General features: G+C 41.2%; 2 protein-coding genes across 2 annotated transcripts in view; one reads left to right on the plus strand and one right to left on the minus strand.

Moving 5' to 3' along the window:
• Positions 1-1,701: 1,701 nt before the first annotated feature.
• Positions 1,702-11,424, minus strand: LOC109465527. Its single transcript, XM_019762883.1, has 2 exons — positions 10,713-11,424; positions 1,702-1,770 (listed from the first exon to the last, which is right to left on the minus strand). Exons 1-2 carry the CDS (start codon positions 11,391-11,393, stop codon positions 1,702-1,704), a joined length of 750 nt encoding a protein of 249 aa, XP_019618442.1. The 5' UTR covers positions 11,394-11,424.
• Positions 11,425-13,030: 1,606 nt separating this feature from the next.
• Positions 13,031-17,714, plus strand: part of LOC109465560 (receptor-type tyrosine-protein phosphatase beta-like) — a 15,036-nt gene continuing 10,352 nt past the window's right edge. The window contains exons 1-4 of the mRNA XM_019762920.1: positions 13,031-13,804; positions 15,822-16,142; positions 16,460-16,537; positions 16,956-17,156. Of these exons, the coding sequence (XP_019618479.1) occupies positions 13,210-13,804; positions 15,822-16,142; positions 16,460-16,537; positions 16,956-17,156 (1,195 nt within the window). The 5' untranslated portion in view covers positions 13,031-13,209. The remainder of the gene's footprint in view (positions 13,805-15,821; positions 16,143-16,459; positions 16,538-16,955; positions 17,157-17,714) is intronic.

Genomic DNA, 17,714 nt, shown 5'->3' on the forward strand with positions numbered 1-17,714 from the left:
CAGTTATGCAAATCAGGAGCTAATTTGCATAATTAATGAGGAAATTCTATACATCTGCTTTGTTCGATAATAGGACCATGAAACACTTGTGACATGTAATTGAGAATTAAAAAAAACATCTGAGGATATAGATTATGTAAATGAAGACCTAATTTGCATAATTAATGGGAAATTTTTATAATTTCATAGTTGTAACTGCTGAGTATTTTTATACTTGTCACATTTGGAAGGTATGTGAAGGCGAACATCAATAAACATAATTTATTCAAATCATGACCTCATTTGCATAATTTATGAGGAAGTGCTATAATAGCCTTTTTGTTAAGATAAGACTGTCATTGGGTGGAGAATATGATCAACTGATATAACCCATGCAAATGAGGATCTTATTTGCAAAATCAATTTTCAAAATTGTATAATTCTTCAACCGCAAGGGTTAACATCATTTGGCGAAGGTATGAGATCGTGGAACTCTTGTTTCTTTATTCCAACATTTCATGACCAAACATGGCGACGGCACACTCAAGTTATATCAACTTATTTTATGCCGCCACCAACACAGAGTACAAATACAGGACAGGACAATACTCATTTACACCTGAGCGAAGTGAGGTAAGTCGTGTTCAGTGCCTTTCCCCAAGGGCACAAGATCGGTGGCATGTCAGGACTCGAACCCGGGACCTCTTGGTTCCGAGTCGCGAACTCTGCCGCTATGCCACGACCCTACAAAGGGTGTAATTGAGTACCTAGCTTCGGTTAGGGACGTCCCTCAGATAGGACGTTAAATGGAGGTCCCGTGTTTGGGAGAGCCACACCCCACGCACGTTAAAGAACCCACCGCACTTATCGAAAAGAGTAGGGGACCTTCCCGGTGTGAGTGGTTCAAACCTTACAGTATGGTCTCGGGGTTGACATCTTTGAAGAGGTGATAGTCACCTGTTACGTCAATCCTTCCACCAGTTCAGTTCAGGTCATCCTCTATTAAGGTGCCATTAAATCCTTCCGCAAATGTGGTAAATAGTCATAAAATAATAGAATAAAAATGAAATGTCTTCAAATACATAGCATTGATCTATTTCTAGATTCAACCTGGGGCCCCTTCAGGACTACTGGAAGGATGTTGGACGACACGTTAACATGACCGTCATTAACAGGGAGATCGTCAGGAAACTGTTTCCCATGTTCAGGAAAAACAAAACCTCCGAACTTCTGAATCTCCTCCGGCCGTTCAACAACTCGGTGTTGCTGCTTTCAAAGGTAAGGCCACACTGGCTTAATTTTATGGATTGAATCCTCTGAAGACCCCCAAACTAGCGCGCGCGGGCGAGTAAAATAAAAATCCGGCCCAAAATAAAAATCCTACTAAACCACAGGAATACAGGGGGAAAGCTGGTATCGTGAATTTGCGGCAAAGCATAGCGGCATATACGACAAGCATGCTGGCTTTTTGCGGAATTTATGAATCGGCACTGTGCGTATGTGCTGAGTGAGGTCTTGAGTCGTGGAGCTTCGGTAGCCTGGATGCCATCCTCCGGATTACCACCGGCCCCGTATTGTCGCTACATAGCAAGCTACCATGGACTACCCAGGCCTAAAGCCAGGCCAGAGCCTCGGATGACGTGATTTTTTTTTGAGAACAGGTAAATATCAATGCGCGCGCGGATGTCATCCATAAATTAATTCGGTGTGGACTGTTTCTTGTCACTCCCGGCCCATCCGCCTGAAGATGATTGGTGTCTCTCTGATGAGAACGCTGTCTAGATCTGTGATCTGCAGCACACAAAGAATGAAATGTCTCAGGCTGGTTTCCTGTACAAAGCTCCTATTTTCTGTTGCATGCTTGTAATCTCCAAGCAGATCATTAAGAAATGAAATACTTTTATTGTACATTCATGCCACGACGGGCTAGGTACAGGTCAAGACACATAACAAACGTATGTAGAAAAGTGGAGACAAAAGATACACTACTTGACTTAGACATACATACATAAGGAACATACAAGGGTACTATACTAGGCTAATACAAAGTGTTCTAGTTACTGAGCTACATGTAATACAGAGTGGTCAACTTCTCGCTTTTATGTACATATGTACAATGGAAAATGTGGGAACAGATCATGTTTGTGATACAGGGTTTGTCTAGACGCATCAAAAATATAAATTCATCGTTTGCATTTATTACGTGTTCAAAGTATAGAAATAAAGGTGTAACCAACCGGCAAGTATACAACAGGCAATCATTAGTGCACTACTCGAAGCGTTTGCCCGTTAGTTACGACTTTGCAAAAACAATAGCTATGTTATCAAAAGCCAATGCAAAAAAGGAAAAAAAGAGTAACAAACGTTGCTTTTGACTAAAATTTTAATTTGGTTGAACACTAACTCATGAAACAACGTTCCAAAGAAAATGTTTCCTTTTCCACATGTAGGGAGGCGGGAATACAAGGTTCTGGAATGAATGTAAATCAATGGAGAACCTCCTGAGAGAGCGGGGCTTGAACCTGACGATTGCCCTGTCAAACTATAATGGAACCAGAACGGATAAGAGGTCAGGACTAAGTCTGTTACCTCCATGAAAAATGGAGGTATTGTTTTTGGCTCGTCTGTGTGTGTGTGTGTGTGTGTGTGTGTGTGTGTGTGTGTTTCCGCACATTTGTAGTCAGCATAACTTTAGAACGCCTTTATGGATTGTGATGATATTTGGTATGCTGGTAGGTCTTAGGAAGCCAAAGGTCAACGTCAAATATGGGCCTCCTGGTTGCTGACCTTGGTACTGCCTCAAACCTTGATTCTTGATTGAGTCTAAACTTCAAGCCAATTCTTATTGAACTATCGCTGTTTCCTCTTGTTTGGTATACTTATTATTTATTTATCATCTGTATTTACAATTTATAGGCCAATCATGTTACATGCCAAGTTGCCAACCCAGCTAGGCTAAGACTAGCCTTGCTTTAATTATTCCTTCAATGGCTATCATAGTGGGCGTAGCGGCAGAGTGCGCGACTCGGAACTAAGAGTCCCGGGTTGGAGTCCTGACATGCCACCAATCTTGTGCCCTTGGGATAGGCACTTTACACGGCTTTCCTCACTTAGCTCAGGTGTAAATGAGTATTGTCCTGTCATGTATTTGTCCCATGTGTTGGTGGCGGCATTAATATAAGCGAAAAACTTGAGTGTGTCGTCACCACGTCTGGTGATTACATGTTGGAATTTAAAAAATGGCTATAATATAATAAGGATACAGTCCTTTAGAGTCCAGGAGTCACTGCTAACACTTACGCCTTTCTTCCACCAACAGGTTATGGTCTGGTCTTGGCGCGAAACTCAACTCCGTTACAACCACCGGTCTGCTCCTTCTGGGGGAGGCGATAACGTTCTGCGATCACGTCACGATGTTCGGTTTCTACCCGTTCAACAAGGACCCTCAGAACCGCACGATTCCCTACCACTACTGGAGAGACTTCATAGCACTTCCCTCCAAAACACCTCACAAATTTGTGTCTGAGTATAAGCTACTTGTAGAATTAGACAAGGAGGGGATTATAAATCACTCAGTGGACTGTAATGCCATGCATTGAAGGGACCACAGAACATATGAGAATGAACAAGACGGCATCTTTTCAGACGTATTTAAGCATACCTTAAAGCATGCGTAAAGGTTTCGTCTTTTTTAGGCGATTAAAACCTTTTAATATACATATCATATACAGTTATGTTTACCGAAGGAAAACATATTGTTTTTGCTACGCTTCTTCTTCTTCCGTTCCAAACACTAACCTCTGACCTGGCCAATGACATGACTTGTTGATGCCTGTCACCGTGGTAACTGGTGTTGGGTTACATAATGTTGCAATTTAGTAGGAGGGATTTAGACTCCTGACTGACCTTATACGTATATGAATGTATTTGAGTAAGAATTAACAGAGCAGATCATATGCTTCGCAAATATTACCTTTCTAGTTTCTTTTACTTTCTTCTTTATGCATACTTTAAGGCGTGTGAAAGTCAGTTAGTTATAGAAACATTGTACACAGGATATTAAGTGCTAGATTAGAAAAGATATAACTAATAGACCTTGGCAAATCAGGGAACATTGAAACTTTATTAGAAACTTGTTGTGGCGTAAAACATGGGTAAATGGATATACATTCTTGAACATGTACAGCAACGTATTTACTGGAGACCATATTTAAAAAAAAAAAAACAAGTGAAATTAGAAATGGATAAGAGTCAGCCACATACAGCAGTCAATATAAAGGAGATCGTGTTAAAAAACCTCATGAAGTGAGGGATCCCTCAGTTAGAGGGATCCTGGGCCCCACTAAAGGGTTTGGGTTGGCGTTAGGAAGAGCATCCAGCCGTAAAAATCTTGCTTAAAAAAAAGACTTGTACCTGGTGCAAGCACGTCTAACCTCCGGTTGGGGAAAAACGACGTTAAATTCGGTTTAAAAAAGTGACTGGTACATATGACGCAACAGGCAATCACTTTGTTCTGTAATGTAAACAGCTGAAAAAAACTTCTTTGTTTGACTTCGAAAATTCGAGGACAATAATATAAGTTGCAACAATATAAGTTGCAACTAGTCCTGTCTATGTCAATGGCAACAAAAAGAACTTTTTTAATTTTTTTTTGTTTGGTAAGAAAAACAAACATTTTAGCTTTAAAACAAAACTAAGATACCCGGGCTACTCTGTTTGTCCTTAGCGTAATCAGAACTTATACGCTTCGACAAAAACAGGTTGATGGAGATGTTGCAAAGTTCAACCTTGTTCATGTTTTCCCGGGGATGTTGCGGTGGACCTTCTGGTTCACTTACAGTCCCGCCGCCCTTCTGGCTGCCACAATCATCGCCAGCCAGTTTCGGGCCTTGCGGCTCCCTTCCCATATTAATGTCGCCTGGTTCGTGCCTGGAACTGGCAACAGGATGGGGGTAAGACCGACTACTAACAATACAGCATCGTCAGCTGAATGTTAAAAGCTGTCAACTGGATTAAGTACACCAGCAAGACCGTAACATACATAACATCGTCAACTGAGAGTAATTTTAGTGAGAGCAAAATGTTTTTGCTCAATACAGACGCGGGATTGACCGCATAAATTCACACGGTAGGTGGACAAGAGTGCCCGGTTGCTGACTAACAGCCGATACATGTGTGAAACAGAGTACGTTTATCTGTAACAGGTTTTCCACGGCATTTGCTGCATGCATCACAGCTGCATACAAGCTCGGACAAAACGAAATCGGAACTATAAAAACTCACGGGGACTCACGCCGGGAGGGCGCAATTTATAAAGGGATTTGTGGTACAAGTAGAAAAATAAGCACGCAAACACGGACATAAACAATAATGATAGCTTATGAACAACTGGAAGAATAACAGAACGTCCTTAATCAACTTAATCAACTTAATCCACAAGGCTGGCGACAGAGCCCTTCCAAATAATTACCGACCAGTTAGCATCTTACCAACTGGTTCAAAAATCCTTGAGAGAGCTGTACATACTCAGCTCTACGATTATCTTACCGAAAATAACATTCTCTCTGATAGGCAGTCTGGTTTCCGACCAAAACACTCTACGCAGTCCGCTGCACATTTATTGGTTGAGAAATGGTTCGCCGCCATGAACGCTGGAGACTTAACAGGGGCTGTCTTTATTGACCTATCTAAGGCGTTCGATACTCTTGATCATGCTATCCTTCTTCAAAAAATGTTCAAGTACGGTATCCAGGGTGGAGCCCTTGACTGGTTCACTTCTTACCTCACTGGAAGACAGCATTGCACCGCTGTAAATGGTGTCACTTCTGACTTTCACACGGTTAAGTATGGTGTGCCCCAAGGGTCAATTTTAGGACCACTACTTTTCATTATTTATGTAAACGATATGCCAAATTGTATTCAAAGTTGTAGCATCTCAATGTATGCCGATGATACGGTCATTTATGTCAGCAGCAAGGATGTTGATACCATTGAGACTGTCCTACAAGAAGATCTCGAAAGGCTGTCTCAATGGTTTGCTGTGAACTCTCTGTCTGTGAATGGAGGTAAATGTAAGTGCATGTTGCTGGGTACAGACAAAAGACTGAAAAACAGTAACAACCCCAGCTTGGTTATTAATGCTCAACCTGTAACCATGTGTAACATATATAAGTACTTAGGTATATACATTGACAATAATCTGAACTGGAAAGGGCATGTTAAACACGTACTGGGTAAGCTAAGACGATCCCTAAGTATCATGAAGCACGTCAGTCCCTTCATATCCACATTAGCACTACGTACTTTGTACAACAGTATTTTTCTACCATATGTAACCTACACAAGTACTGTTTGGGACACTGCACCATTGCAAGAGCTACAGAAACTTCAACGGATGCAGAACAGGGCTGGGAGGCTGCTGCTGGGAGCCCCGCACAGAACGCCGTCGGCTGAAGTACGGACTCGACTGGGATGGAAGGACATCAAATCCCATACACAGAGACCAGAAATCCCTGCTAACTTATAAAAGCCTTAATAACTGTTTGCCAGCCTACATGAGAGAACTGTTTACATACTGTAGTGATAGGGCAGTAAGAACCACGCGGCAAAGTGTATCTGACCTTTTGTATGTGCCAAGGGTTCGTCGGGAAGTGTACAGAAGATCAATTTCCTACTCAGGATCGGTACTGTGGAATAACTTGTCAACTGAGTTAAGAACGGCTTCGTCAGTTGCAGCGTTTAAAAACCGGCTGCGTCAAGTCACAAGTTAGAAATTAGAATGACTAAATTTGTGAAGTGAATTTTGGATGTTTGAAACTGATGAGTTATACGAACAGAGATAGTGTTTGGTTATTGTATAACGTTACTGTGTATATATTTATATTGTAATTATACGCCGAATTGTAACTGAACTGAAGAAGAATATGCAAAGACCCCTGACCTGCCTCCCCTTGACCTCTTGAAAAACGGCTTAGGCCGAAGAGTTTGTACTGCTACGAAATTGTACTGTACATTTTCAAGGTTAAATAAAGGTTGAAAAAAAAAAAAAAAAACTTGAAAGTGCATGCAATGTCACAAATTCAGTTTCACATGTAAAACAAGGAGTCTTTATCAAGCAGACATCAACTCAGTTTGCTGCTTAGATTTCCCGAGCTGAGTTTGACGGAGGTGTTCGAAATAGAACAGTGGATTCGATGCGTTCGATCTGGAACGGCCCAGAGCAGACCATATGCAAAGGTAAACGTTATGCATTTGCTTTGCAAATGTTACTTTTCCGATTTGTTATTCAAATTTACTCCCCGAAAAAAAAAACACTTGTTACAAATACGTGGGGACACTACTGGACGAACCACACGGTCCAGCAATCTATTTGACTGTGTCAAGGCTAGAACTGAACGCTATAAGAATAGTAGTATCCCATCGCTTTTAAATCATGTATGAGCACATGAATTGTTATGGCACAACACAGTATTAGCCCTATGGGGATTTCTATAGTTAAGGACCCCAAAGTGACTCACTTCGACTCACGGAAAATCATACTAGGGTGCACAAGCAAGGTTCAGAATTTTGATATGTTTAATTTCAGGGTAGAGTGTACAAAATATGTGAAAATGAGCTTGAATTTGCCGGCTAGTTCTCTTCTCGCGCCCTCTTTTATTAGCGCCACTGCGGAGGTCATGGAACTGCAGCCGACGCACAGTACTAGGCGGGACAAGTATCCAAGCGCAAATCTACGCCGACTCAACACGCACCATAATCCAACTTTTACAGTCTCAAAACTGACGTATTCCTCTAACATTTACCACAGGTTCTGTCTCGATGCCATGCACAAAACAATCTCTGCACCCTTCCCTAGCACTACTTTGTGCCCGGACTACTTACGGGTTCGCCCATGAATACTGTGTTGTGCGGCCTTATCTCCCTCACCCACCACGCATGCGCAAGGAAAGCCTCGATTTCAGGTACTTGGACGAGTCCAACTTTGGGGCGGGGGTGTATTATTAATCTCCAAGCAGATCATACGAAGGCAAGCCAGTATCCATTGGCCAGAGCCGTGTCTATAGATAGTGGCTGATGGACACTCCACTGGCCAATGGATACTGCCTTGACACCGTATGATCTGCTTGGATATGAGGGGTGTGTTACTTATGACAGAAGCCCCACTATGGCCATATTGATTTGATTACATGGATGGCATCGTCTGGGAACCCCAAAACAGGCTGATGCGAGCGTGCGAATAAAAAAGACTTGTCCGAAATAATTGCCTTCATTATAAAATCTACGTGGCTATAAATGTTGAACAAATGAGTAAACACACCGAGTATGGTATGGTGATCAAGAGCCACAATTTCATAGACTCTACCAGGCGTCGGTTGGCACCTGAAAAGAAAAAAAAACCTCCAAATAGAGAGATAACATGCCAGGGGAGTTAGTCCGCTAGAGATTGCATTTTGTACATACTCTCATGTATTCTCTGTGCAAAATGTACTCTCTAGCGGAAAACTCTCCTGGCTTTTTATCTCTCAATTTCTAGAGACGCCTCCCGAAGCCTGGTAGAGGCTAACGATTTCATGCCTTCGTTATGTCTACTGCAATCTTGTAGAATTGCTTCAATCAATCGAGCGAGATGTTGATAAAGATCAGTCATATAATTTGTTAATATGCGAAGTAATATACAATATACATATACCTTTCTCTCTATATATACACGTATGTATGTATGTGTATATGGGTATGTACTCTGTATCTACGTATCTATTACATATGGAAAACAAAATGCAAAGTTGCAGTTTAATCTATTAACTAGAATTCCGAGATCTCATACCTCCATGAAATATGATCTTGATATGTAAATGTAAATTTCTTCTTTAATTGTTCAAATGACCTCTGCATTAACATGATATATGCATCGTGATGTATGTTAACTTTTGATTAACTTACAGATGTCCCAAGTATGGCATTCTCATCATTCACCATTACGAAATCATAGAATTTTCACATTAATTATGCAAATTAGGTCATCATTTGCATAATTAGTATCTGTTGAAGTTCCGCCTGCCATAGGCTACATAGTATAATGTAAAACACTGTAATTATAGAATTTCCTCATTAATTATGCAAATAAAGTCCTCATTTGCATAATTTGCATTTAGTTATGTACATCTCTCTCTCAGCTACCTACACACCAAAAATAATGAAAATATGTTGTTCCTGTCTGGACTTATTGGCTTTTAAACATTTCGCCAGAAAGTGCCCTGCAGTTCCAGAACAAGCCGCTAGGGGGCCCAAACTCATATGACTTCTTCCCAAGCACGAGAGCTACCTTCCATCAAAATTTCATGACCCTAGCTTGTCCAGATCGCGAGATAATGTAAAACACTGTAATTATAAAATTTCCTCATTAATTATGCAAATAAAGTCCTCATTTGCATAATTTGCATTTAGTTATGTACATCTCTCTCTCAGCTACCTACACACCAAAAATAATGAAAATATGTTGTTCCTGTCTGGACTTATTGGCTTTTAAACATTTCGCCAGAAAGTGCCCTGCAGTTCCAGAACAAGCCGCTAGGGGGCCCAAACTCATATGACTTCTTCCCAAGCACGAGAGCTACCTTCCATCAAAATTTCATGACCCTAGCATGTCCAGATCGCGAGATATCAAAACCGGAAGTTGCGCTGCAGTACCAAGGGAAGCCACTAGGGGGACCAAAATCTCATCATTTCCAGTTTTTGTCACACCCTACCAACACACCAAGTATGAAACCAATCCATCCAGGCGTTCTTGAGTTATCTTGTTGACCAACAGACAGACAGAAGGACGGACGGACGGACGGACGGACAGATAAACGCAACTGAAAATATAACCTCCATGACACATTTCATGGAGGTAATAATTCATGGTATTCACCAACTCACTTTACCGCAGTAACACTATACAACACCACACAATTTTCTTAGCCACCTTACAGCGCTAACGGTACAACTGAACGCAATACATGTACTTGCAAAGTGGGGGCAATAGTACATGGCAACAGGGTAGGGTGAGCGAATATTTTATTTTAATTCAATTGCAACAAGGCAATACACTGGTCACCCAGGCAGCATAAAAATAATATAAAGATAACGAACTACGTATACACCGTAGTGCATGTTAGGTATAATGGAAACAATCAAAACGTTACTTGTCTAGACTAGAATCATTTTGAAGGACTACAAATTAAGCCCTTATTTGCATAATTGGTACCTGTTGATATTCCTACTGCCCTTTATCACACAGTATGTTACATGTAATGAAGTCCTAACATGGAGAACAGTGGAATCATAATCTGATCCTACTCACAGATCATGCAAATCAAGTCTTAACTTCTTTTAATGGCAACTAATTGTGTACATCTCTGTCGAAGCATGGTCGAAGCTTTCAACAATTACATGGCATGCCCAAAATCATGAAAACCCATAGTTCATGTCTTGACTTATCCTCTCTGAATCCTACACCACGTCCATGACGCTAAACACCTACCCAAAAATCAATATAGACAACATATATGAAGCTATTTCGCTTGGGTGCGCTGCACTATACATTGTCTTGTTTAAATGTTGACATAAAGGTACAGATATTCAAAGCGAATTCATATCAAATCATTTAATTTGAGTAATGGGAATGTTGTGCAATGGAAATGTCTGTCACTGTTGCTTTACACATTAGAGATGAAATAGCACGTCGTGATTACCTTTCTCTCACGAGAACCACATTTCTGTACTTCGAAATATCCCTCAAGCTGGTATGTGTTACCGTCAATCTCGAATGGACCAGTCCAATGCACATCTTCATTATACTGCAAATGATCCAGATTTGCACTGTCTTTGAGATAATTTTGAAAGGCCTCCTTAAGTGTTTCCTTCAGTTTCTGATCAGTCCAAATCTCTGGGTTATACACCGTTTTAAACACAGGAGAAAATTTGCATTTGATACAGTTACTCCGAGGACGTTTAACTCTTGGCAAGTCAGATTCTCCGCATCTAGGTTGTTGATCCCCTGCGGCGGCTGCACCTCCATCGTCATTCGACGCGGCGTCATTATCGTTAACCCCATTATCCTTAAGCATGGCTTCTTCGTCGCTTTCTACTTCACTCGGGTCTCCCTGTCGCTTCCTGGTCTTCATAGGCTTGCCCTTCTTACTTATCGGTTGCTTTTTTTGTTTCTTGTGCTTCACATCCGGTATTTGTATGCCATCTCTCCAGGACAGGTAGACACCATAGACTCCTGGTGGAAGACCGTCTTTGGGCCCGGGAAGGCACTCCACTTCAGCAAGGACGACACCGTCGGCTACGGCCGCAAGCATACAAGAAAGACAATGGCAGCCATCGATCCTTGGATTGTTTCCGGCATCGTTGTACATCCAACCATGCATGTGCCTTATGGCCTCGTCGTAATCTATATCATCGTCATCCATACCCCTGCAAAAATACAAGAAACAAATATTGAGTCGAGTTTTCTTCATGCTCCATGTATAAATGGTAGGGTAGGGGTGAGGATAGTGGCACTGAATGGAAAAGAAAGAACAACAGTTAGGGAGATGTATCGTACAGTTTTAAGTAAAACTGCAGTAGAGCTAGAGCCTAGATGCACCTGTATTCTACTGGAATTAGAGTTTGACTTTTATTTGGCCCGCTGGTAGAGTGACACCATATATCATTGTTCATTTGAGAAAGTTTAAATTTACAGTATGTGTTGATCTTGTTCTGCAACTCGTAAGCATGTCTCAAAACTCTACATATTCGGGGTATGGCTTGTATACTGTCAAATTGTCAATTGTGCAGTCCAATTACTTTTTTGATGCCGTTTATAGGCCTTTGATGCCCCTGGCCCTAATGAAGGCCATCAGCGCCAGTACTATGAGGATTCTACGAATACGAAGACGTTTCTTAGATTTTACTCGCACACACGATTTCTTTAAGGAAATGTATAAACGTGTATACGTGTATATAGCAATATCAAAAAAGCCTTTACAATGGAAAAGAATATCCTTGGCAGAGTTTATCTATTTTTTACCAAAATACACCTCGCACGCAAAACAAATTAAACACGTTGAAGCCAGGCCGGGTCGCATGCAAAATACGTTTGACCAAGGAGGTTTAAATCGATTTTAAACCTCCTTGGTTTAACAGATCAGATTGTACATCATGTATTTTAACATACATGATGAATACGACATTTGGGTATTTTGATGTCTAGTGATTCGTTGCATGCCCAAGTGTCTCAGATTCGCAACCTGTTATCCTTAAATAATTAAATTCATGCGAAGGCCACCGTGTCAACTGTGACCCTTACTCAGGTGTAAGCACTGACACGGTCATCCTACTCGGAAAATCTGTATATCTGTACATGAATCTGTATCTGTGCATGAATATTTACATGAATCTGTATCTGATTGCAAATAAAGATCTCAGTGTGTGTGATTGCCATAAATAGATAGAGATCCGTTGCATTCACCGTTGTGACGACTCTAAGCGGACGTTGTATACAGTGCGGGTCTGATTATTTAGTACAGAGTCGTACTTTTGTACAGATTCACCTCTCAAAACTCAGAGCCTTTTACTTTCAAATAGTCATAATAGAGGGAACATTTCAATAACATCAATGTAATGGGACTTACCAACAATGTTTACAACCAAACTACATGACATACCTTAAGTCGTTGATTAAAAAAACTGTTGTGCTTCTTAACAGGCGTCTGGTCACGAATTTTACCTGGCCGCGACGAATCTTTGTACCACAGGGAACAAAAGGAACTTGGCTTTACGTGTATGAGGGTCAATAGGAACGCGGTGTTACCTTAGCCACTGTGTTTACCTTAGTCACACTGCACCTACAACGATCAATAAAAATTCACCGGGTGTTAAGTAGTTGAATAGGATTATTTGTTTTATGAATGCACGTGATACCCTGTAACTTGATCATGTGAACCATTCCATTGTCAGGAGCTATGGTAACAGCTCGCCTGGGGTGGGAGTGGGGGCTATTTTTATAGATGTTTACCACCTGAGGCGGAAAATGGCGCAGCTAAGCTTGTCACAGAATGGTACTCCCAGCGGTAGATAAGCAGTCGTAATGCCCTCATGACGTCCGGCAGAGGCAATACATGAAAGGGTAAAAAGCCATGGCTTGATTATTGTTACTCATTATCTTCTATTTTGGGGCTTAAACGTGAATTTCGAGCGTCAGCCATGGCATCCGGCAGCACTACAGGTCAAAAGAAGGAGTTGGAAGACCCCGAATGGCTAGAGAACTTCGTCTGTAGCTGGACCGAGAAAGGAAAGCTGAAAGCGTCTGGATTTCCAGAGGACATGTATCCTAGTTTGAGACTATACATGGCAGCAATATGGCCAAGACAGTGGCCAAGAGCTCTAGAAATGATTATGGATCAGCAGAACCATACGTTCATCGGAGATGCCTCAATTTCCTTCTCATCAAACGAAGGTGAAGAGCAGGACGTCAAAGAAACCATGGCCAGTTGTACATTTTGCACAGGTCCGTTCCCATTAGCCACTGTGCCAATGTATCAGTTTCTGATGACACTTTGGAAAGCTTTAGAGCAACGACCAGAAGGATTTCTTACAAATGAAGAGGACAAGACCCTCTTAAATCGCTTCCACGAACACGTGAAGAACGTTTGCAGTCTCGCAGCTTCAAAAGTACCACAAAAAGACACAGAGGGGAAGACAGAAGACGAACCACTTAAAGACACAAAGGGGAAGACAGAAGACGAACCACTTAAAGGCACAAAGAGGAAGACAGAAGACTCAAAGAAGTTATTGGCAGGTAACCGTGTTCATTAATATTTAGATCTTCACACGTAGTCTTGCACGAGGTAATTTTGTCCTGCAAAGAATGAAACACTTGGCTTTGAAAAATTACCTCACACTATTCATTATTAAGAGCCTTTGTAAATTTTTGTTTAAATAAATCAATTTAATTTTTCCTCCTGTATTAAGAAGATTTTATCCGAGATTTGTGGTACATGTACCACTATCCCCTAGAGTGTGGTTGACGAAAACAGCAACGAAACGTGTGAAAGTTTACCTTTTTCTTCTTCTTCCCAGTTCGTGCAAACCTCAATAGGTTGAGGGCTCCAGCACGGTGGGGGGTGGGGGTATTATTGGATGGGGTGGTCGCTCGTATGTACAAGTTTTGTGTGTGCACGTTGTGGTCTATAGCTCCTCAATTGGCAGGGGCGCCACTCCCTGTCCGCCACCTAGAGCAGGGTGGCGGTTAGTACCCGTGACTGTTGTTCAGAACTACGCCGGTGTTAATGGCATGCTTGAAGGCCTGTAATGTCTTGGCTTTAACAATATTTTCTGGTAGACGGTTCCTCTACCTAACTGTTCTAGAGAAAAAGGAGTTCAGATGGTAATCAACTCGTGAAGCTGGTGGGTAAAAGGCTAAACTGTTTTCGGTGTGAGAGGGGGCTAGTAATCCCTTGCTGGCAGTGGCATATTAGCTAGAATATTATTTGTGATTTTATAAAACATATGTAGGCGAGCATTGCGTCTCCTTTCTACTTTCTGCTAAACATGAGTACGACATAAAACAACACCAAAACGGGAGATCATGTGTGTATTTCCCTGACATGTCTGTACTACAGGAGAGTATAAAACCTCTATTTCCGACAGAAAGTCGTTCGAGAACTCTGTGTTACTAAGATAAAACACACTAGAAAGCACAACGAAATTTCTGGTACGAGTATGCTCCAATAAAAAAAGAAATTCCAAGACAAAATCACACAGCTGAAAATACAACAACTGTAAACTAAAAAAAACCAGAGTGGCGAGCAAAAAGCAGTCTCAAACTAGAGTTTGGCGATCTCATACCTCCATGATATGTTTAGTGCTTTTGTAAATTTTATGGTGATGACCACCTGTAAATGCCTTACATTTAAAATCATGCTCATTAGCAAAATTTGTAGGCAAATTATATACATAGCCCCTACCTGGTGACATGTAACACACTAGTGAAATCTTTATCATTTGTGCTTAACATAAGTCTTAGGAAGACGGAGATCAAGGTCAAATATGGGCCTCCTGGTGGATGACCTTGGTACTGCAGCAGAACTTCCGGTTTTTGTATCTTTTGTCCTGAACATGCAATGGTCTTGATTTTTTTGGTGACAGATTGCTTTTCCTGTCAGGAATAAGTGGCGTAAGTTTGGTCCCCCTAGCAGCTTGTTCTGGAACTGCAGGGGACTTTCTGGTGAAATCTTTAAAAGCCAATAAGTCCAGATTGGAACAACGTATTTTCATCATTTTTAGTGTTTAGGTAGCTGACAGAGATTTGTACATAGCTAAATGCAAATAATGCAAATGAAGACTTAATTTGCATAATTAAGGAGGAAGTTCTATAATTACAGTGTTTTATATAATAGTACTTTTATACATGTAATGTAATGTGTGGCAGGCGGAACATCAACATATACTAATTATGCAAATGATGACCTAATTTGCATAATCAATGTGAAAATTAGAAGTAGAAGTAGAAGTAAAACTTAATGTTAGCACTATGCATAATTTGTTTGCTAGTAGCTATAGCTCTCGGGCATGAACATGGAATAAAAGAACTTTCATTAATCCCCAAGTTTAACCTCTGATCGGAGAGTAGCTTCGCGACTCCTCCACCCATCTTGTAAATTTGATTATACGATAATAAACTTTTTATGAAATATTTTATAAATATCATATCCCATTTATGATCATTGTTATAGCTTGGAACATACGTTAAAGCAGTGTGTTTGACAATTAGAAGTACTGTAATTTCTCATGATTGCTAATATTGTTTCCCTCAGAGCCACAGCCAACCTCGTGCCTTTCTATTGATGAAGTTACCAGTGACTCTGTTAAGGTATCATGGCAACCTCCGGAAGACCCAACGGGAATCATCGGATACAGGTTGTATTATAGTGCAGGTAGCCCGACCCTGCCATGGGTTGCAAAAGAGAAAAGCAAACCTCTTGATGTTTGGAGTAAAGAAGGACAGAAAGCGCCCTATTCACGCGTATTAGACACATTAATGCCGAACACGAAGTACGACATCACCGTCTGGTCAATGGGTGGCTCTCGGGACGACCCAGTGCTGAGCTCACCCACGTCCGTATCTGTTACAACAGGTCAGTGAAGAGCGTTTCGTTTCCATGTCCAGTCCAGTCTTTCCAATACTTAAGCTAGGTAATATGATAATTTAACCGAATAAATATCATTATTAGTACCATCGCGGCTACGGCGAGACTATTATGATGATCATACTAGACGTGTGTGAAAGTTTATGAAAATGACGAGTTCTCTGATTTACAGACCAGCTGCGTTTTAAGATGCATGCATATGTGTATATATCCTGATTGTTTTCAATATTCCCGTTATCGAGAGCTGTGCCTATATATACCTCTGCAAAGTATAGTAATGTCAGTTCTTATATTTTTATTTTCAGAAATTCCAACGGTGACTGGTCTCCATGTGACTGCCTATGACACAACATCGATCTCAATCAGTTGGACGGCTGTAACAGGTATCAGTTGTCAATTGATGTATACGCATTCTGAAGAAAACAAACAGCTTGAAAAGCTTAAGTGACCTAGTCCCTCCTCTCTTGGTTCGTTAGCACAAAATCATTACACGCGTAGACACCGTTCATATCAGAAGACCAATTAGCATGGCACATATAGTTGGAGCATATCAATGATACAGCTACATGTACAACGGGAGGAACGAATAAAGAGACTTTTTACACAACCAAGTGTTTTATTCAGCCGACGTTTCAATGACTGTCTGTCAACTTCCTCGGAGTAATTCTGAGGAAGGTAATAATCGGTGTAAAAAGAGCCTCTTTATTTGTTTATTTACCAACCTGATGAAGCTATTACAAACGATTTATATCACAATGAATAAGATTTTGTTCAATCGCTACATATTTGTTTCACACTCAGCATGGCGGGCTTGGCCTATTCCTGAAATTCGTGTCTACATTTCGGCACCTGATTGTCCGGATGAAACAACGAAATTACCAGGTGAAACAAGCACCACAAGATTTGAGAATCTTCACCCTGCGACCCTGTACACCATCCACGTTGCTGCGTTAGGATTTTGGGGAAAAGAAGGAAAGCCGACGACAGTAACGTGTCCGACAAGTTAGTAATCAAATGCAATAGGACAGAGATTTTACTTAATCCCTTCTTCATTCTGAATGCCTTTCTGCCTTAAGGGGGCACACCCCAGTTTATTTGGGGCCTCTATTCGAAGCTGCACACCCTCAAATCTAGCGACCGTCTCTGGCGTGGAATAATTCGGAAGGAGAATAACTGTATATGGGACGAAAGGATATCTCTTCAGCTACAAGACCAGCTGAGTTTGGTTTCTTCAACCTTATTAAGTTTGGTAAAATCAACGGAAAAAACATTATTTTCACTCGAAAATTAATGCCCAAAATTGCGAATTTTCGCGTAGGATAATCCCACAAAAAAAAAATTTTCCGGCAGAAATGACTGATGCTGGCAGAAAGACCCAAGCCTTGACTATACCCGAGTAAATTATAAAGAAAATTCTAGTACTGTAATTTTCTAAACAGTCCACGGCGCGAGGGGTTGCAAATCCACCCCTACGAAGCCGCAGAGCGAAAACTAGGTCAAACGGGCGGATTACACTTGGCGCGCAAGGATACCCGGAAGTAAGGTTCGGAGCCAAAAGAA

The sequence above is a fragment of the Branchiostoma belcheri genome, unplaced genomic scaffold (genome assembly GCF_001625305.1).
Source record: "Branchiostoma belcheri isolate BF01 breed outbred unplaced genomic scaffold, Haploidv18h27 scaffold152, whole genome shotgun sequence".
Lineage (NCBI taxonomy): Eukaryota > Metazoa > Chordata > Leptocardii > Amphioxiformes > Branchiostomatidae > Branchiostoma > Branchiostoma belcheri.

Bases quoted from the DNA above. Each gene is read 5' to 3' on its own strand.
- LOC109465527 (XM_019762883.1), bottom strand. From the start codon at position 11,393: ATGCATGGTTGGATGTACAACGATGCCGGAAACAATCCAAGGATCGAT. The intron at 1,771-10,712 runs GTAATCACGACG...TGTGTGCTGCAG, and splicing joins GTGGTTCTCGTGAGAGAAAG to ATCACAGATCTAGACAGCGT.